The 22,353-nt window shown below is 41.4% G+C and overlaps 1 protein-coding gene across 1 annotated transcript in view; it reads left to right on the top strand.

Annotated features, from left to right (window-relative positions):
• The first annotated feature begins 1,178 nt into the window (after positions 1-1,178).
• Positions 1,179-22,353, top strand: part of LOC125427788 (nuclear pore membrane glycoprotein 210-like) — a 45,225-nt gene continuing 24,050 nt past the window's right edge. The window contains exons 1-6 of the mRNA XM_048487345.1: positions 1,179-1,308; positions 2,906-2,968; positions 3,645-3,824; positions 10,181-10,261; positions 10,488-10,619; positions 11,833-11,991. Of these exons, the coding sequence (XP_048343302.1) occupies positions 1,225-1,308; positions 2,906-2,968; positions 3,645-3,824; positions 10,181-10,261; positions 10,488-10,619; positions 11,833-11,991 (699 nt within the window). The 5' untranslated portion in view covers positions 1,179-1,224. The remainder of the gene's footprint in view (positions 1,309-2,905; positions 2,969-3,644; positions 3,825-10,180; positions 10,262-10,487; positions 10,620-11,832; positions 11,992-22,353) is intronic.

The following is a 22,353-nucleotide window of genomic DNA, read 5'->3' as shown; positions in this document are numbered from 1 at the left end:
CTCTCCAGATGTTCAGGAACTACAATTCCCATCAGCCCATACCAGCATGGCCAATTGGCCATGCTGACAGAGGCTGATGGGAATTGTAGTTCCTGGACATCTGGAGAGCCGCAGGTTCCCTACCCCTGTTCTAGCAGCATTCTCTCCTGACGTTTCGCCTGCATCTGTGGCTGGCATCTTCAGAGGATCAGAAGCTGGCATCTTCAGAAGATGTAAAAGTAGATGTAGAAGTAGTCTGGCCTTTGTTCCCTTTGATTGTCTATAGTCATCCTGTGTCTGTGTGGAGCTGATTAGTCACTGTCTTGACTCTAGTGTTTTTTAAAACTGGCAGCCAAATTCTGTTCATTTTCATAGTTTCTTCCTTTCTGTTGAAATTGTCCATGTGCTTGTGGATTTCAATGGCTTCTCTGTGTAGTCTGACATAGTGGTTGTCAGAGTGGTCCAGAATTTCCGTTTTTCAAATAATATTCTGTGTCCAGGTTGGTTTATTATGTGTTCTGCTATTGCTGATTTTTCTGGCTGAAATAGTCTGCAGTGCCTTTCGTGTTCTTTGATTCATGTCTGAGCGCTGTGTTTGGTGGTTGCTATGTAGACTTGTCCACAGCTAGACAAAGGCCAGACTACTTCTATTCAAATGCCTCACCTATTGACCTTGCTATCTCCATTGTTACTTACATGCTACACTTCATTGTTACTCACTTGACAGGCCACTCCTATTCAGATGCCCTCACCTATTGACCTTTACTCACAGGTATATATACTCTACTTGCTTTCCTTTCCAACTACCAGATCCTCTGAAGATGCCAGCCACAGATGCAGACGAAACGTCAGGAGAGAATGCTGCTAGAACACGGCCATACAACCCGGAAACCACACAGCACCCCAGTGATTCTGGCCGTGAAAGCCTTTGACAATATAATAAACAATTCTCATAATTTTCTCCTTCCATAATTTTTCTCCTCATCTGATATTGCTAAAACGTTAACGCATATAAGAAGGTTTGCATTCTTGTGGTATATTGTGCTTATCGTGGTATCTTGTGGTATATACTTAGTAAATATATGCTAGCAAAGTTCAAAAATATGAAAGACTGTATCCCTGGTAGAGAAAGTCCACCATTATCTCTTTTTTAAAATAAAACAACTTGTCTAATTAATGTATTTTTACTACAGTCTTCTCAGCGATGCTCCTGATGAATTCACTGCTGCTTTTCTGGTTCATGGCATGGCCATAGGTCAAACCAGTCTTACAGCCACTGTCATTGACAAACATGGAGAGAGAATCAATTCACCTCCACAGCAAATTGAAGTAAGCATTTTCATTGTTAACTAATACCAATAATTTCTAAATTGCTTACTGCCATAGTGGTGTTTGTATTTTGAAATACTAATCGTCTCAAAATAACTAAGATACTTGAAAATAGCATTTTAAACAAATATTGAAATATTAATATCAAAGAATACAAAAGGATGGTCATGGTAGATTTTTTTCTAAGTGCCCTGCTCCATTTGCCTACAGCAGGGGTCAGCAACCTGCAGCTCTTTCAGCCTTATACTGCGGCTCTGCATGGCCTGCAGGTTGGAGAGTAGCATGGGCGTGTCCCTCCAGTCCTCCAGAGCAGTGCTGGAAGGAAAGGTGAATGGAGGGGCCAAACAGGAGGCGGCTCTGTGCGTGAGGGTGCCATTTTTCGCTTCCCCTCCACTCTCCTCTCCTTCCAGCGCTGCTCTGGAGGGACATGTCCTCTGGAGGTCAGAGGGTAGCGTGGGCGTGTCCTTCCAGAGCAGCTGCCATCCCCCCTCTGCCTGCTCCGTCAGGCAGAAGGGGATTCCCTGCCCGGCCCCGCTGCCTCCCACAGCGTGAGAGGCGGCGGCACCGGGCTGGCCACAGCCGCCATCCTCTCCTCTGTCCCATGGAACAGGCCGCTGCAGAGGGGGTTTCCCTGCCGGCGACGCTGCCTCCTGCAGTGCGAGATGCCTGTAGGCAGGCCCTACAGAGCAGCACTGGAAGGAAAGGTGAGTGGAGGAGCCGGACTGGAGGTGGCTCCGTGCAGAGCCTCCTCTCTGGCTCGGTAGATCTTCGGGGCCATGGAAAACGGGTCCAAATGGCTCTTTGGGTGGTAAAGTTGCCGACCTCTGGCCCACAGCCTTGGAATGTATTGTCAGTTAAATAATAATAGTCTTCTGGGCCGAACAAAGAGGTAACACAGTCCCTGAATAATGATCATTTTTTAAAAATTTGATCATGGCACAAAGATAAAGGGAGAGACAAGATTTTATAAGAATTATGGTAAGGTGGGAAAAGATAAAAAAAAATCTAGGGAGTTGCTAGGGAAAGAGAGGCAGTGAAGATGCTGAGGGATTTTTTGCTAAAAAATGTTGATGCATTGAAAGACAGACCACAACAAAAAAGAATTGATACACTATAAAAATTCACTTCAGAGGAGAAGGTTAGGAAAGGGACAGCGTGTAGGGAGCCTGAAAAGAGGAGGACCTCTTCCCAAGCAGCAATGAAAGAAGCAAAATTAGTAAACTAAGGATTAGAATGTGAAGTATGTTGAAAGTGATGGGGAACTGTGACGAGGATGTTCAGTAAACGGTTAGCATTACATGTACAGCAAAAGAAGGAGAAAATACCTGCCAAAAACATTACTACAAAAGCAAATAATTTAAACAAGTTGAACACAGAGATTAAAATGTTTTCTGTTCACCACATTTCAACACGAGTGCCATCAAAACAATGTATGGTTTAAAGCAGTGAATGATAGGAGAGGCAAATCCATACTTAGGTATGGGTTCAGGCCTGATGAAGAAATGTCAAGCCATGTTTTAGCCTCTCTAGTGGTTTGCACAACCTGAAAAGTTGGATTTTATTTTTAAAAAAATTAATCTGTTACTTTAATTTCCAGGTCTTCCCTCCATTTAGATTAATACCAAGAAAAGTCACATTACTTAAAGGTGCAGTGATTCAGGTGAGTTACTTTTAAACTACAATGCCAAACTAGTTATTGTTTAGGAAATGATTACAATAAATTTATAGATTGTAACTGTGTCACTAGTATAGTTCTCTGAATGGCATCACACAGTGCCCTTTGTGTAGAACAGAGTGAATGTATGGAGGAGGGCCAACTTTGGAACTTCTTTTATCCTCAAATTTCAGATTGAGAAACAATAAAAAACTTTTAAATTTTTATTAAGAGAAGGATTTAGTTTCTAATGAATATTTTATCATTTATTATAAGAAAAGTACTATACCCACAAAACTATTTGTTTTATTTTGAATTAGTTTAACTTACTTGAGCCTTCAAGGGCAAAGTGGGTTAAAAATCAAAACTAGTAAAAGTAAAATAAATTAAAATATACTTAAACAAAGAGTTAGATTCACATGTTTGGTAATTCACTTATTTATGCTTTTTAGAATGCTTTTAAAAAATTTTAGAACCAACAAACATGTTATGGCACTTAACAGAGGACCTTGGATAAGCGAACATCTTTGTGGTTAAGATTTTAGTACTCATTTGCCTTAGTTGCTTACAAGATCCTTCTTTTTTTCTTCAGTCTCCTATAGGCCCAATAGCTGAAGGGAAGGTAGAATGTGTCATTGATAGCTGAAATGAATTAATCTGTATTTTTAATGACTGAATGCAGATTATTTCTGAAGGCGGTCCCCAGCCTCAGTCCAACATAATCTTCTCAATGAGTGACACCCAAATTGCCTCAGTGAACAACAGTGGTCTTGTAATAGGAATGGTGATTGGCAACAGCACTCTAACAGGAATGGTTCAAGCTGTTGATGCAGAGACTGGCAAAGTTGTCGTGGTATCCCAGGTATGGTCCATTAAAAATAAATTCCATTTATCACATTGCAAAAGTGCTGCCTTGTTACATGTATTATTTTTAGAATTAGCGTATTTATAAAAGTAGTACGGTATTACACATTATTAAATTGTAGATTTCTGTTGTTAGGTCAGCTCCGTGCAGAATCCGTGTCCTTCACAAGAAAAGCCCACTTGACATAGCTCTGGTTCTAAATAGTTGTTGAGGCCTTCAAATTTCCAGGCACTGAGAAAAACATGAGCAATCGTCTTTTTCCTTTTGCTTTCAAAAATAGTCACTGGAAACCAGTTACATTAAAATCTTTGAGATCCATTTTTTCAGAGTGCTACAAATAGATTTTCAAATGGAACAAATGAAATATCTAAAAGCATGCTATTCTTTGTAACAGTTTCTGTTAAGTTTAACTGAGTTTGCACTTGAAACAAATTAATGTGCTCAATGTTTGAATGAGGGTACCTGCACAGCAAATTCCTGCAGTTTGAATTTTCTGATCTTCTTTTGAATTACCAGGTCAAAATAGGGCAAATTCTGTACTACCAGCTCTTTCTGCTACCAGCTGCATCTCTAACCCTTCCTGTTGCAAGCCTGCTTTTTTCCCTCACTTACTCAAGTAAAGACAGCTGGAAAAGGGGGATGCTGGCAGCATTGTAAGCTTAAAATTGGGATATTTTTGTGAGCATATATTTAAAGTAGTGCCAGTAAGTGTGTGAAATATAGTTCCTATATTTCTGGTGACAATGGACAGGTGAACACATGAAGCTGCCTTATACTGAATCAGACCCTTGGTCCATCAAGGTAAATGCTGTCTACTCAGACTGGCGGCAGCAATCCTGTGTCTTAGGTAGAAATCTTTCAGATCACCTGCTATCTAAACCTTTTAACAAGAGTTGCTAGAGATTGAACCTGGAACTTTCTGCATGTCAACAAGATGCTTTACAACTTCAACACAGCCCCTACTGTAAATGCTCAATGGAGCAGTGGATCTTGATTCAGTAGTGTTCACTGGGACACTAAATTTTTTTAAAGTTAATTAAGCATTCTTGGAAATAATTAATTTTATTCGAGCCCACTCCAAACTGAGATGGATTCTGCACAGGGCAAATACAATGAGTGTAGGGCACAGTACAAACTGTTGGCAGGGGGGGGACTTCGCACAGGACCCGTTCCCAAAAAGAGTTGGCCTGTTTTATTTCCCTCAACCTGGGATTTACAGAAATTGCTAAACCAATGATAGTTTTGAGTTAGAATTGCTACGCCTCTGGCTCCAGTCGCTTCCTGCACGGCACACATGTGAATGGGGAAAAGGGAAATGGGTTCCTTTATAACGACTGCAACCTGTTATACATTTGTTGCGTGGAATCCACCAGAATGTGGTCCTGCTTGAAGCTGTTCCCTAGATTTACTGCTTCCTTCATCCAGCCTATGAAATTGCATGGGAGCAATGCTCAAATATTGAGACATAACACTGGATTTGGTAAGGTTTAGTAGTTTAATTGATACATTTCAAAGTCAATAGCTAGAAGTGCCCAATATTGTGTATTTTATTTGTGTATAGAGGTTCTTAGCATAACCCCTCTGAGGAACTTTTATCCTTATATTGCCCTGTACGTAAGAGAAATGCTTATCCTATGCTTGCAAGTCACAACTGATAAATCACCACTTCACATACCTTATTTAAATATGGATTGGGAAGTCAAAGCAGAATGGGAATAAAATATACTGTACTATCACTGGAATCAGTGGAAGTTTTTCTTTTGAGTAGTTTTTTTAAGTAAAATAATACAAAAAAGTTGAGGGGGAGAGGAGAGAAAAACATAACAGTCAACAAGGGAAACTGTAGGGGAAAGTGAGAGACTGCTGAGCAAAACTTACTATACAAGGAGTAACAAGCAAAGAAAGCTGAATGATAAAAACTCCCAGGGGGGAGTTGTTTCTTTCCACTTCCCCCACTTCCTTCCTTTCCAGTTTCCAGTACCCCCTTTAATTTCCACATATACCTGTCTATTCTACCCTGCCTTTTCATATATCCATGCTTCTCCATGTCTACCATCTCTCTACCTTAACATTCTTCCAGATTCATTTACTCCTCCCTCCATCTTTGCCCCACCTCTCCCCACAGCTGTTTTCATTTCCCATTTGCTCCCCCTCTCTGCAAGTTTTTGGGTGCAGTTTTGTGTTGCTAGAGCCTCCAATGTGCCACCAGATGTTCTTAAATCTGTACATGTGTATACATTGCTTTCTCCAGGTTTTGCAAAATATCTGCTATAGTCATGTGTGGTTCTGTCCCCCCCCCCCCCCCCCAATAGATTTTTGATCCACATGGAAGGTTTGTACTTATTAGATATATGATGTACTGGTTTTTTTTAAGGTTCATCAAGTATAGATGGAACACAAGTGCTTAAGCTGTAAGGGAAAAACAAACACCCCTACTTCTCCACAAGATGAACAAACTAAGGCAGTAACTTATTTTCTCTGCAGCAGTTTCAATAAACAGGGAAAAGCTCTGTCTTCTTGTCTTTTGCAGGATGAAATACTAAAATGACATAGAACAAAACTTAAAGAAGGGGAACAAAAGAAGAATAGTGCAGAACATAATAAGAGTGATATTATTTATCACTACCATAAAGTGCCTTTATCTTCTGTCGTGTGACCTTTTTTCTCCTTTATTTATCCAAAGGAACACATGAGGTTTTTTTTCCAGATCTCTTTTCATTGCTGCCATTCACTTGTGCTAGAATCTTGAGTAGAGGCTGTTATGATTTAGCACCATTCCTGTACAATATATCCCATGAACAAGCACGAAGAAGCCTCTCTCTTTGTGCTCTTGTCATTTATTATATAAGTTCACAATGCCACAATGAAATGTTATCATTTATTTTGGTTTGTTTATAAACTATACACATAGTGTGATATGCACATTATTTTTAATAACATAAGAGCTACTATTATCATTTTGTAAAATGATATTCATGGGGATTTACAATCCTTATTTCATTCAACTCCAGAGCAGCCTTGTACAATATGTTGTATTTATTCCTGTCTTAGATTGGGAGCAGAGGTTGAATGATAAGTACTTACAACAAGGTCGTCCAGTGAGTCTATAGCTATGGTGGAATTTGATACAAGTTCAGCACTTGATTTATGAATTCTATATTGGTTTAAATTTAAGAAACCATCTGCATTCTCTTCTTCTCCATCTGTCCTTTTTCAGTCTCATAAATACCCTTTTAACGGTAAGAACTAATTAAAATGCCACACAAACCCGGGTGCCTTAATCTGACATTTTGCCTTCCTAATAGTGTAGAATTTAAATCCTATTCTGTTGATATATAGCTTTCCTTGGATAGATTCTGGTAGGTCATTTATGGACATTTCAGCTGACTTTGATCTGTCATTGAAGCTTTTACAGCATCACATCTTATCCCTCTCATACCTGCTATTTCATCCACCATGTTGCCATATCTCTTTTAAATTTCAATTTGTCTGCAAACTTATTTTAATTCACTAAGAACATAAAATAACTTAATACACAATAAAATTATGATTTCTATATTTTCTGTATTATAACATTTCTGTATCATAAACTTGAATTTTACATTATACAAAGTTCCTTCCTTCTCCTTTATAATTAGTTGTACATACATTTTGATACTATATCTGACATGAGTAGAAAGTTGACGTGAAGATTTAGTGTAACGTTTTCTTCTCATTTTAGTGGATTGCATGTTTGTAATCTGTTTAGAGTCCTAAGTCTGTAATGTTTGTAATCTGTTTAGAGTCCTAGGTCTGAAACAGACCTGATGTTTGATTGAATGAGTAAATAGGTATATCAGGTATCCGATTCTGGTATACGTGCAACACTCTTCTATTGGCTGGTCTCATTCCTCAAGGACTGGGGACAGAGGGTGGCACTTGGGTAGAATGTCTCTCCACAATGCCCTTTGGTATGTCCCTCGGGGGTGATCCTCTCATCATTGTTATTTAACATTTATATGTGGCCCCTCACCCAGCAAGTCCAGAGTTTCAGGCTGGGTTGTCATCAGTATACAGATGACACCCAGCTATATCTCTTGATGGACAGCTAACAAGTCACTGTCGTGGATAAATTGGACAGTTGTCTGAGGGCCATGGTAAAATGTGTGAAACAGAGCTGAGTGAAACTAAATCCATCTAATGTGGAGATCATGTGGTTGGACCAGGGAGATGCAGGGTTGGGTCATCAGCTTAAGTAGAGTGACATTAACACCAGCATCAAGCTTGGGGATGATCTTGGATGCCTCCCTCTCCATGCAGGTCACTCATACAGCCAGAGTGGCATTTTTCCATTTTACTGGGCTAGGCCACTGCTGCTTTACCTGTCTCGCCTTTATCTAGCTGCAGTGATCCATGCAACAGTCATCTCCAGGTTAGACTGTAACTCGCTCTACACAGGGCTACCTCTGGGTCTTCTCTGGAACGTTCAGCTGGTCCAGAATGCAGTGGCAGGTGTCCTTATAGGGACCCTGTGTAGAATACATATACAAGAGTGCTCCTCCAGCTGCACTGGCTCCATTTGGAGTACCAAATTGGATTCAAAGTTTGGTATTATCCTTCAAAGTCCTAAATGGCCTGGGACCCTCATATCTGCAGGACTGCTTCTCCTAATACATCCTCTGCCTCGAAGAGTGTTGTGCTTTGCTGGTAGTAATCTGCTGGTGATCCCTGGCCTTAGAAGTATCCAGCTGTCCTCAACAAGAGCCTGAGCTTTTTTGGCTCTGGACCAAACCTGGTGGAACTCTCTGTCAAATCAGACTTAGGTCTTGCAGAACTTGGCTCAGTTCGGCAGGCCTGCAAGATTGAGCTCAGTTCGGCAGGCCTGCAAGATTGAGATATTCTGGATGTAAAGGCAAGGCTGGTTGGTTGAAACAGAGCAGGCTGAAACTGAATCCAGCGAAGACGGAGATCCTCTGGCTGGGGCGGGGGGGGGAGGTGGGGGATTTTCAGCCACCGGTGTGGGAGGGGGCTATATTGGCACCAGCCCCCTCTGTTCGTGACCTGGGGGTCCACCTGGATTCGTCTCTTTCTATGGAGACCCAGGTGGCCCATATAACCCGGGTCGCGTTTTACCATCTACGTCAGGCCCGACGGCTGGCCCCCTTCCTTTCCCAAGCTGACCTAGCCACTGTGGTCCACGCAACGGTCACCTCCAGGCTAGACTATTGCAACTCGCTCTACGCGGGCCTTCCCTTGCGCCTGATTCGGAGATTGAAGATGGTCCAGAATGCAGCGGCTCGAATGCTCACAGGGGGTGCCATGAGAGAACATATTACCCCTGTGCTTCGCCGTCTGCACTGGTTACCAATCGAATTCCGAATCATTTTCAAGGTGTTGGTGTTAACCTTTAAGGCCTTGTGCGGCCTGGGACCTCCGTACCTGCGGGACCGTCTTACCCCATATGTCCCAAGTAGGTCTCTGCGCTCGGCAGAGGCCAATTTACTGGTGATCCCTAGCCCCTCGATGATACGGCTGGCCTCCACCCGGGCCAGAGCCTTTACAGCTCTGGCCCCTGCCTGGTGGAACGCTCTTCCATCAGCTGTCCGGGCCCTGCGGGATCTTGCTGAGTTCCGCAGGGCCTGCAAGACTGAGCTGTTCCACCAGGCCTTTGGGGAGACCAGCCGTTGATAAGGGGCCCTCCTTTTCCTCTCCCCTTTTATGACATCATGGGGACCCTGCCACCCCTCCCCTTTTGGGGTCTTGTGGGAACTGATAACAGGCGCCATCTCAAGTTAATTGATGCTGCATTTTAAATGGGGTAGGGTTTATCTTATTAGAGCTGTTTTAATCCATATTTATTGTATCTAATTTAATGCTGTGCTCTATCTAATTTGTTCACCGCCCTGAGCCCTTCGGGGGAGGGCGGTTTATAAACCCAATAAATAAATAAAAATAAATGTTCCTCCAGGTCTGTGGTTCAGGCAGCAATGGTTCATCTTGCTGGCCTCTCTACCTCTATTTTGTTTGCTGTTTTTAGCTAGTTGTTGTTATTGTTGTTGTTTCTTCCTTCCCTGCTTATCTGGCTGTACACGGTAGAGTTCAAATTTTATTAAGGGTGCCAGGGAGATTTAAGTTTAAAGTTAAAATTTTAATGATGGTTTTAACTGTTGCTAATTTATATGTATTGCTTTAATTATGTTGTGACAAACCGTGAACCTGGTTGCTGTCAGGAAATGATGGTGGACTATAAAAAATAAGTGAAGTTAGCTGAGAATTACTGATACATCTGCATTTATCTCCATATATAAAGCAATTAATTCATTTAAATGTTACTAAAATTAAACTGCAACTGTTGATTTATGACTTTTTTTTAGGCCAAAGTTGAAATTGAGGTAATTCAACTTCAGTCAGTTCGAATCCATGCACCAGTTACACGAATTAAAACTGGTACTCAGGTTAGTTGAATTACAGTTATTATAGACTTCAGTCCCTCTCCTTTCAGTACTGCATATTGATCAAATAAAATAGGATCTTGGTGACATAATGTAATTATATATGAGTGTATGTAATTTATTAATGGTATTTATTAATTTATTTCATGCATGTGACTGGTGTTAAACATCAATCACCTTGTACTGTTTTCCAAAGGAAGAAAGGAAAAAAACTCTCTCTTTTTTTCAGATGCCAGTATATGTGATGGGTATTACCAGTAATCAAACTCCTTTTTCATTTGGAAATGCAGTTCCTGGATTAACATTTCATTGGTCTGTCACTAAAAGAGATATTCTGGATGTAAAGGCAAGACACAGTGAGGTGAATTCATGATTTACATATTATTGGTTTATTTTGCAAAAATTGTCAAGGAGCAAATTCTGGAGCAGTGAGATTAGAAGGAGGTTTCTTTTTGTCCTTTGCTCAGGGCTATATTTTCTTTGATCTACTGTTTCAGGTGTAATTATTGCTTGTCTTCTTTGCCTATCGCCCTACCATGGTGGTCCTTCCCACTCTACTTGGTGCTTCTGATGGCCATATTTGTTGCCTGGAATATATCTGGTTCAAATGCATCCATTTCCTTTTATTTATTTGCTTAATGGTTTGTATTCTACTTTTCCTTGTAGACAAAGCAGTTCACAACATAAAGTACCACACCAATAAAATGCAATTTAAGGGTAAGCAACAGCTAAATTTACAAAAGCAGCTCTCTTCTCAGATGAAAAGCTCATTAAAAAAAGTCATACAACCTTTTAAAAACCAAATAGTAAGGTTGCCTGACTAACGTTTATGGGGAACTGATTCTGTAAAGTGAGTTTAACTGTTTCTCATAAGCAAGGTTTTGGCTTGGTAGTGGGAAAAAAACCTTCCAGTTGTGGTAATCTTAAGGTGTGCTTGGACTCATGTAGAAAAGCAATATTTCAGGTATGTGGTGTGCAGACCACAAAAGGCTTTAAACGCTGATACTTTTAATTCAAGTGGATTGTTAGTCTACTGCAACATAGATTGACTCCTCACCCCATATAAAGTGATCATCTGCTTTCTGCTTGAACCTTCAGAACGTTCTTAAAGGGCACCTCACAAAGAGCATAATACAGTGGCCAAGTTAGAAGGTAACTTGTTATGGAATAGTTAGTCTCCATGTGTAATGAAGATGGGAAAAAAGCATGTTTGAATGCCCAAGTAGGTGTCTTTATGTGCCAGCATGTGCTAATGACACGGCTCTTCATAGGTGCTTAGGACTGTCTGGGGTCTCTCAGTCATCAATAGCCTGAGAATGAGAAGGATTTGCTTCAAATGCTGGGGACTCCTTGGAATCTATTTTTTTTAAAATTAGTTCCATAATATTTCTGAATTCGGGGAGGAGGGAATTGAAAACAACCCTAGTGGCTCTCTAAGAATTTACAGTATTTTCTGTGACAGTAAATTATTTTGGTGGACTTGAAATCCGGATTTGAAAGACTGGAGGTGGGATGTCGGCTCCAAGATATGCAGTGGAAGTCTTTATTTTCTTAGGTAATATTTTCTCTTTCAGACATCTCTTCATCTTTCAGCTCAATATAACTTTGCCATGGATGTTTACAGTAAGGGAAAAGGAAGAACAGGCTTGAAGGTTATTGTGAAAGCCCTTGATCCTTCAGCAGAACAATTTTGCCACATGGCAAGAGAATTGTCAGATGAAATACAGATACAGGTATTAATTATGCTATCCAATTCTGAGTTTCCCTGAAAAGAGTTAGAAATACCACTTGTCCAAATTTTTCAGATTTCCACCATTTTTCTTTTGTTTTTCTAAATAACATTCTTCCCTTACAATCACGTGTGTCAGATTTAGCATTTATTTGGGGCTGTCTGTTTTGCCTAGTCACAGTGTTAATCGAAACCTACAATATTCAGTGACTCTGATACCTCCATTTTAATATATTAACTACAAAGCAAGTACCATTGGTTTCAAAGGATCTCATTTTGAAGAAGTATGTGTAGTATGAAAATGAAAGCAATTACACTGCAAATGAAATTTTTACATAAATTGAAAGTTGGTTATAAGTTTAAATGTGGTCTGGATAAGTTTAGTCATCATCAAAGACAGCATGCATTTGTCAAGGTTACTTTTGTATGTTGTAAAACTGCAGTTTTCAGTAGACATCCTTAGGGCTTTTCCCATGTGTATTGAACTTGCAAATATGTTTGCCTTTAGGTAAAAAATAAGTCCCTTTAAAACATACACATGGAAATGTCATAAGCATAAACCATCTGAAGGTGTCAGTTTTATTGTAGTGAACACAAATTCTGATCAAGTCATTCTTTCAATTGCATAGACATAAAAATAGGGATGTGGCATAGATTACCCCTTCCCTTCCCTCCTCTCCCTTGCATGACACCCCTCACTCCCTCCCCTTCCCTTGCATGACACCCCTCACTCCTTACCCTCCCGCTCCCTCTGCTAGGGTGGGTGGGCCATGTCCAGATGCCGGGGCCCCTCCCCTCCCCTCCCTTGCATGCCACCCCTCACTAGGACCTCATTTCATAGGTCTCTGATTATCAGTTGCATCTGCTTTTATCAGGTACTTTATTTAATGCTAACCAATAAATCTGGAAGTGAAGAAAAAGTGGGAGTCAAAAGCATGCATGAAGGGCTATAATACTAAGCATGCATTGCTCCTTCCTTTCAAAAAACCATAAAACTGTATTGTTGAAGGCTTTCACGGCCGGAATCACTGGGGTGCTGTGTGGTTTCCGGGCTGTATGACCGTGTTCTAGCAGCATTCTCTCCTGACGTTTCGCCTGCATCTGTGGCTGGCATCTCTGAAGATCTCAGAGATCCTCTGAAGATGCCAGCCACAGATGCAGGCGAAACTTCAGCAGAGAATGCTGCTAGAACACAGCCATACAGCCCGGAAACCACACAGCACCCCAACCATAAAACTCTCATGACACCTTGAAACTTTACATATGTGGAATTATATTCACATTTTAAAATCATGAATCATTGATATTTCATAACGGCCCCTTTTAAATGGCATTGCTAGGTTATGCAGATATTAATACATATTTAGGGGTATTTTGACAATAGGAAATAAAGCTTGGGAGTGGTTTCATGAGTAGCTCTATTTCTAATGTCATTTGCTACTTATATTCTTTATTAGCAACAATCTGGATACAAATTTTCAGTTTTTGGCCCTTGAGACTGCAAACCAATGCAATGTAATAGTAATTTTTGAGGGATAAATTCATTGAGTATCAAAAGACTAGTTGTCTTCTCAGACTTTACTTAATAGTATTCCAAAACTCAGCAAACTGGAAAAAATCATTAACATAAATTACTATTCAGTGGTCTGTTCTGCACAGCACAGATATAATGTTTTGAAGACATTATAAAAAGTGTTTTAGGGAAGATGTTCACAGCTCTCCTCCCAAAAAATGCTTTCAGGCCATTTTATTTTCCCCAACCGAAGTTTTTCAAAAATCACTAAACTAGTGATCTTTTTTCTCCATGCCGGATTTGAAAACATTTCCTGCTTGCTCTGCGCAAACAAAGCAGGCAGAAAACATTTTATTTCTCCTGTGCAATTCTTCCCATGCACCCCCACTTCCACTCTGCTGTTCATGTTTGTTCTGTCGTCCACCATTTTAGGTAGATTGCCCACCCGCCCGCCCGCCCGCCATTCATTCATTCATTCATTCATTCATTCATTCATTCATTCATTCATTCATTCATTCATTCATTCATTCATTCATTCAATTTGTGAAGTTCCCCAAGCACATGCTGTCCACCATTTCCCTCAGTGAGCTACAGTGAAACAATCATTACAGCATGTCTGTTTCATTAAAGTGCACTCTTCCCTTTTAAAAAAATGTTTTGAAAATGTGAAGCTATGAAGTTGCATATTAGGGTAACCATGCCAGGGCATTTGTGAGGGGATGGGTTGAGAGCATATTTTTATTGATTATATCATTACTTTCAAGAAGTGTTCCCACCAGTAGCTTACTTAACAACTCTCAGCAGTAACAAAACAAACCTAATAGTGGGCAACTGACAAAAATAATCCCAGGGAGTAACAAACACCCACTGCCCTTCTGGAACAGTCACCCATCAGAGACAGTGAGGTACTATGTTCTCAGTGCTATTGCCGGGGGAGGTGTTTTTTTAATGGTAATTCCATGCTGGGATTATTGCTGTTAACAAAAGATTATGAAAGACCCCTCTGCAAACAAAATCTATAAAAATGATTTTTATAACGTTTGCAAGACATTATAAATGTGCTTTGCAAATAAAATCAGTTTCTATAAAAATAATCTTACCAATATCAACAATAAAGGGGAGGAGAAGAGGGAGGCCATTTGGATGGTACAACTGCAGCTGCCTCAAGCACAAGGCTGATGGAACAGTTTTGCCTTACAGGCCCTGTGAAGTTTTATCAAGTCCTACATCACCTGGGTCTTTCTAGAAAGCATCTTCCTCCTAGCCCTAGTCAAAGCCAGTCAGAAATCTATCAGGCCAGAGACTAGTAGATTGTTATTTGCTGATTGCGTCATCTCTTGGGGGACATACTGGGAGAGGCTCCAGCCCATTTAGGATTTCAAAGGCCAACACCAAAATCTTGAGCTTAAGTCAGTTCTCCATCCAGAGCCAAAGTAGCTGGCAGAGTACAAGTTGTTTATGTGCACACTTTGGGGTCTCAGAAAGGACCCATTCTGCTGTGTTTTATACCAGTTGGAGTTTCCAAAGCAAGCCCAAGAGGAGCCCTGTGTAAAGTGAATGGCAGTAGTTTGGCATATGAAAGTGAACTGGTCATTTTGCTTTGGTTTACTGCATGACTTTGGTCCCATGTTTACTTTGTAAGTGCCAAATGTTCAGGCTTATTCTATGTAATATATATTGTTTCACAACCAGAATAGTTATATTTCAAGTTTCATTTAACAGTAACTGTTTATTATTTAGAACAAATTATTTTGTCTGGCCACTTCTTGGCTTAATTGCTTATTTTTACTTGGCTTTTCCAGCTGTGAAGCCTGATTGTTTTTCACTCCATTGATAGGGAGGCATCAAGTATCACACCAAGACTCTTGATGGCTGGTGCAGGTTTTAGCTGCATGCTGTCAAGCATTGGTAATTGGCAAACCCCACCCACCCCTCCCTTGCTCAGTCATAGGACCTCTGTCTTAGATGAATTCAAGTTCAATTGACTCTGCTTTAACCATTCTATCACAGCACCCAAACAACTGGCCAAAACATCTGAGGCAGATGACTGTCCATCAACAGAAATAGCTGGGAGTCATCAGCATACTGATGGCATCCAACCCCAACATTCCAGATCAGCTTGGCAAGAGGATACATATAGTTGCTAAGCAACATCAGAGAAAGAAGTGTCCCTTGTGGGACCCCGCCCACCAACAGATAGGGTGCAAAGGATCTCTCTCCAACTGCTACTCTCTGCCTCCAGCCCTGGAAAAATGAGTGCAGCCACTGCAAGGCTGACCCATGAATCCCAGTATCAGCGAGGCAGTGCGAGAAGATGTGATGTCAACCAGGTCGAATGCTGCTTTCAAGTCTAGTAGTAATAGCAGTGCTGACCTGCCTCTGTGCAGGTGTCCCTGGAGATCAACTATGAGAGCAGTCAGAACTGCCTCCGTCCTATGGCCAGTGTGGAAACCAGACTGAAATGGATCCAAGATAGATGCAATCCTCCAGAAAGGTCTACAGTTGTTCTGCTGCCGCTTTCTCAACTATCTTGCCCAGAAAAGAAAGATACCAGATGGTGGTTGGCTAGATCAAAAGGATCCAAAGATGGTTTCTTTAAGAGTGTAACCCCTAGAATGCCATTACTATTATACTGTGCACTTTATGAACTCTGACTTGTTTTTAAAAACACAGGTTCATAAGTTGTGCTAAAAGAAATGCTTTTCACTTTGTACTGCATGCTAAAAATGCCTGATAATTATTGAATTGTAGATTGTGGTCCACTAACATTCAGAGGATCTGCTTTTAGTAACAGAGAACCCATGCTTTCTGCCATCCTTTTGTTTCCTGTTGCATTTTCAAATACAAATACAAATACAAAACCTTTAATGGCATATAAAGAGTGGTAAAATACAGATTATGTTAAAACCAATTGACTAAAATTTACACAAAGGTTTCACTCTTGATCCAAGTGCCTTTGTTAAAAACCTGGCAACTGATTCAGTAGTGTGGGGATGATGGTCACTAAGCAGGTGTGAAACTATTTCCTTGTCTGATCTCACTGAAAATTTCTTCAAGATGGCCTCGAGAAAAAGCAACCGATAGACTGCCAAATCTTTGCAATGAAGGAGCACGTGTTCAGTTGTTTCGGGTAGGCCCGCTGCACAGGAACAAGTCCTGTTCTCCTGTGGGATGCCATGATATCTGCCTCTTGTTTGGGCAGTCGGTAACACATTTAGCCGAGCAAGCATAAAATATCTGCGGAGATGTGGATTGGTTAAATTACTCATATATTTAGCCATAAAACATGGTGGTGAAATGCCATAAAATGTGGGAGAACAAGTTCTGCAGGCTCCAGCTGTGAGAAGCTGCCCTTCAATGTCAAGAGTACGTTGTTTCAAAACTCCGAAAGCCTGTCTTTCATCCATCAGTAGGAGTTGGTCAAAAGATACACCTATGTTGTTTATTTGCTTGATAATTTTGGTGTGCCAGGTGGAGTGGAAGTGGTCGCTTAACAGAAAATATGTGAGACTGCCCGGGAGGGCTCTATAATGAAGGCGAAGCCAGTATGTAGACAAAGAGAGGCAGACCCGGGAAAGAACTGTCGTGGCTCGGGCTTCTAAACAAAGAACTTGATACGTGACTGAGTTTGGAAGACCCAATAAACGACGAAGAAACAAAGATTGAACACTCTCTAATTTCTCAGCGGTTTTGCTCCGCAGATTGGAGCTCCAGAAGTAATTGTGGCAGTAGTTTTAACTGAAAACTTCCATTGGCGGCAGGAAAAAAATTGACCGCCTCTGGTGTGAAAAAATCTGGATATTGCCAACACTTTGATTTTACTTGTATTGAGAGTCTGGTGGATATGAGAGGTCCAGGTTAAGGAATGATGGAAGGTGATTCCTAAATATCTGTATGAATGGACCTGTTCAATCAATGTACTGTTTATTTTCCACGTGCTGAGTTTGTTTGAGTTCAAAACAATCAGTAGTTTGGATTTGTTATAATTAATCGACAGGGCACTGCTTTGTGCAGTACGTCGCAGCGCTTGAAGTAGTCTTTGCAGGCCCACCTTGGACCGAGACAGTAACACAGTGTCAGCCTGCATAGAGAAGTGCACATGTGGGTCTTTGTCCCAAAATGGGTGCGTGACTTTCAGTCTGGAGATAAATGAGGAGCAAGGTCGCTTAAATAAAGATTGAACAGGAGAGGAGCAAGAATACAACCCTGCTTGACTCCCTTGTTAGAAACTATAGGTGAAGTTAGGCTGCCCGCGACGATCACAACGAACTTGACAGGTAGTTGAGGAATACAACTGGCTTAATAAGAAACAGTAATCTCTGGTCTATTCCCAACACAGTCAATTTTTTCCCACAGCTGATTCCTGGGGATAGAGTCGAATGCGCATTTCAAATCTAGGAAAGCCTTGCGCAGGAGTTTCCCACCCTTGGGGTGGCAATATTTCTCCGCCAAATGGTTTAAAACCAGACAATGGTCAAGGGTGGATTTACCTGTGGCATATCCTATCTGTTCCGGGCCTAGCACTGAAGAGGACCAGGCAGTGAGACGATCATAAGGTACCTTGCGTAAAGCTTACTAGCCACTGAAAGCAAGCTTATGGGGCGATAGTTAGATGGATTTGATGGATCGCTTTTTTTATGTAGAGGTACAATGATAGCTTCAGTCCAATGCTTAGGGATACAGCCACTGTTGTTAATTTTGGTAAACAGGGTAGCCAAAATAGGGGCCCAGAACTCCGGGATCTTCTAAAGAGTTCAGGTGGCAGGCCATCAGGGCCTGGCGCTTTCCCTTGTTTTAGGTCAGATATAAGGGTGATCACCTCGTCGCAGCTGACAGGAGGCCATTCAGGTAAATGCTTTGCTGCTCCAGTTGCACATGGAGTATCCAAAAGTTCTGGATTGCAGAAAATGGCTGTAAAATGTGTCCTCCATGCTTCCACTGAAATCTGAGAACTGATGGCTGTATAGGGCTTGCCGGGCACTTGAATTCAATTATGCGCCAAAAGCTTTTGCTGTCTCTGGAGTTAAAGGCTTGATGGAGATTGTTCCAAATCTTTGTAAGATGTAATTTCTTTTTGGTCTTTAAAAGATCATGATAGGACTTTCTAGCTGCGAGGTACTCTTTTGATAGCGACACTTTTCCTCTAAGTTCACAATGATGAAATAACTTCCGGAGTTGGGACTTGCTGCTCATACATTCTCCGTCAAACCAGGTGGAGGGATTCACTGAATGTGAAAATTTATGATGTGATTGATTACTGGAACCCTGAATGGTTAGATAGGAAACCAGTTCATTATAGATTTGACAAACCTCCTCTGCTGTCCTTGCAGCAGTTAACTGTTGAAGAAAGTTAGCCATCCGATCATCAGAAATAAAATGAGCGACGCTTAGTTCAGTTTCTTGCGCCCAGCTTAAGCCGGACATGACAGGAAGACCCTTCTTCCTGAGCTGATTTGCTTTGAAGGGATTTGTTTATTAGTCTAAGAAGAAGGGGAGAGTGCTCACTTTCCGTTCGAGCCATAATTGCAAAGTGATCAATGTGGTTTGTTAGTTCAGGCGATATTATTACATAATCAATCACACTCACCCCATCGGCAGATCTAAACGTGAACTTTCCAGGGTAATCAAAGGGAGGAAGACCATTTAAAATTACCCTATTTGCTGATAGGCAAAGGTCTATCAAATGGGGAGCTGCTTGATTTATGGTGTGATCGCTGGACAACCTGCATTGAGATATGGTGTCAGATTGAATTTCATCCAAATTTAAGCCACATCTTTGACTTAGGGCTGAATCATTTTCTCCGATCCTGGTGTTTAGATCACTCAGCAATGACTCGACGGGTGTCAGAGGATGTTCTTGCTCGCCGAAAAGTATGTATTGATGGAATCGTGGACCAGTTCTCTACAAGAATGCTTGCCTCTTCTGCGGTGGCAAATAAACATTTACTAGTAAAATTTCAGATTGAGCTGCTAAATCAATAGGGCTTGGGCCAAAGGCGGCACGAAGTTTAGTGCTACTGCATTGATTTTCATGCTGAGAGACTAGGATACAAGTACCTGCTCTCATCCTCCCTCTGGCTTTTGACCTGAATGCTGGAATTGAGAAGGAGGCATAACCTGCAAGATGAATGTCGCTACTGGTCCAAGTCTCTTGTAATGAGATAATATTAAAACTGGCTAGAAATTTCATTAAATCAGAATCCCCTATGTGGCGGCACCACCCTGATATGTTCCAGGAAAGTATCGATAGTGCAGGACATTTCTGGCGTCAGGCTGTACCGTCCAGTGGTGTGATCTGTGACTGAGAGTGCTGTACACATCCATTAGATGAAATTCTGTTAACTGTAGAGTTCATGTCTGGGTGTGTGACTGATATGGGTACTCTGGAAATTGTTCCGGTGTTTTGCGAAGTTGAGCCGTTATTCGGGATGATGTCATAGTGGTGGACTTGAGCTGTTGATTTAATGAAGTTTCTTTGACCAAGTGCAGGTGCAGAGGAGGCTGAAATATCAACTAGATCTTCTTGAAGGCCAATAGAAAGATCACGAAATCCAGAGGGGCAATTATTATCCATTGGAGCTGAAAGTTCAGCCAGCTCCTGCGCCCACGTTTTCTCTTTGGGCTTTGTGGTTGAGTCAGTTTGAAGCACTTTAGTAGATCTTAAGTCAATTTCAAACTCAATTGTGTCCATCTTATCAGACAACTTTTCCCCCCCTTTACTTATGGGCACGCAAATTGCTTCATTAGGAGAGTTATCTGGAGAACAGTAACTTTGAATTGCAGGATTATAGGCAAGTAAGGTTGGGCAAGAAGGGGAATTTCCAGAGCATAATACATCCCCCAAGGCCTCTGGAACAGAATTGGGAGCAGAATTGAGGCGTAAAACATCCTCCACTTCCTCAAGGATATGTTGGTGGGAAGAGTGGATTTCATTCAGGGACATCTCAATTGTTGCATTTTCTCCAAATTTCAAATACCATTTTTCTTCATTATAATCCACATTCACATAATATACTACGTTCATTCAGATGTCAGTAATTCTATTCCTAGTACACTGCTCATTTGGTATCAACTCTTAATGATTGTATCAGCCTACACTATGCTTGTTAAATGTCTCTTTGATTGGGCTGTTATCAATTTACACTGTAATATGCTTTAAGTTTCAATGAGAAAGCAGTAGTTATAACTACAGTTAATTAATTAAATAAATGATCATGAACTTTTAAGGTGGAAAAGGGAAATTATTCAGAGTTATTAACAATTAATTCCCAGAGCTTTGTTGCAACTAGGAAATACCTAGCAACTTGATTAGTGATATGAGGGTTCCAGTCAGATAGAATATATAGAACTAACTGCTTATCAGAGTGACCTTTAAATTTGCATAAAAGAGGACTGATTAAAGAGTTCCTCAACTCCATATCAAATTACAGTGAATCAACACAAGATAATAAAAATTCAGGCACTCCAACTCTACACGTTTTTTTCTGTTGGGGAATTGTGGCAGACAGGAAGCTGTCCTGCCCTTGAAGTGAAAAAGCTGCTCAGCTGAGTGCTGCTCCAGTATCCAGTCATCTCTGAGGACAGGGATGGAATGTTCGAAGGAATAAGTGGAAAAGGGAGTCGAGCTCTGCCGTGAGTTCTGCATTGACAGCTCAGGTCTGGCTCAGGAAAAAGAAGACAGACAGACTGAAAGTCATCTCTGCCTAGTAATGTGGCAGAGTGGTTTGGCTCTCTCTCTAGGAGAAAATACCCAATTGTAAGTTCTATCTCTAGATATGAGCAAACTTTGTACAATTTAGACTGATTCTTGGAAAAGAGCAGCCTGGTGTGGATAGAATTTTGTGTATGAGAGAGGATCCAACCTAGCGACTAGTCAGCAAAAGTCAGTTTGTGGCTGAAAGCTGGTCTGTAACTACTGTTTGCTAGTTTGCTAGATGGAGAGGGAGGGGTGGCATGCAAGAGAAAGAAAGGGAGGTAGGGGAGGGAGGTAGTAAGGGGTGGAATGCAAGGAGAGGGAGGGAGGGGAGGAAGGTAGTAAGGGGTGGCATGCAAGGGAAAGGGAGGGGGCGGTATCTGGCCCACCCACCCTAGCGGATGGGGAGGGAGGAGTGACATGCAAGGGAAGAGGAGGGAGTAAGGGGAGGGAGTAAGGGGTGGTATGCAAGGGAGGGGGAGGGGCCTGGCATCTGGACATGGCCCACCCACCCTATCCGAGGGAGAGGGAGGGGTGGCATGCAAGGGAAGAAGAGGGAGGGGAGGGAGGGAGGGAGTAAGGGGTGGCATGCAAGTGAGGGGGAGGGGTTTGCTGATTTGCTGCTTTAAAACAACTGATAAATAAATACATTTTCTTAGCTGTTTAGATACTAATACTAATATACTAATTCTGCCTCAGTGATTTCAATAATTTCATTGTGTTACACAAAACGTACCTCTCAGCAGTAAACTCTAAGCCTGTGCACTTACTACCTTTAGAACCCCTGTTTGACTGAGGGAAGGATTTTAGTTTAAAACAACCTAGACCCCAAAGTGTGTTCCCTTGCCAGCCAGAAAAGACCAGTCACATGAGTTCTCAAGAATCTGCCTCTAATTAACTGTAGAAGTCAAAACGCTGAATCCTGCAAGTGTAAATGTTGTGTGGATTTGGAGAGATTTGAAGTTCAGGAAATGAACAGCTAGAGCCCCATAATCAGGAACTACACTATACACAGTTGGGTAACATGTCCTTTTATCTAATGAGTACAGTGTACAGAGTTTGTCCCTCAATATCCAACATTATCTGGCACAACACTTAAAATCTTGTTTCTCCATCATGAAAAGCACATATTGATCATCCTGAACATTAAAGAAATTTGC

The sequence above is a fragment of the Sphaerodactylus townsendi genome, linkage group LG03 (genome assembly GCF_021028975.2).
Source record: "Sphaerodactylus townsendi isolate TG3544 linkage group LG03, MPM_Stown_v2.3, whole genome shotgun sequence".
NCBI classification, from domain to species: domain Eukaryota; kingdom Metazoa; phylum Chordata; class Lepidosauria; order Squamata; family Sphaerodactylidae; genus Sphaerodactylus; species Sphaerodactylus townsendi.
This window is presented reverse-complemented; position numbering and strand designations above follow the sequence as displayed.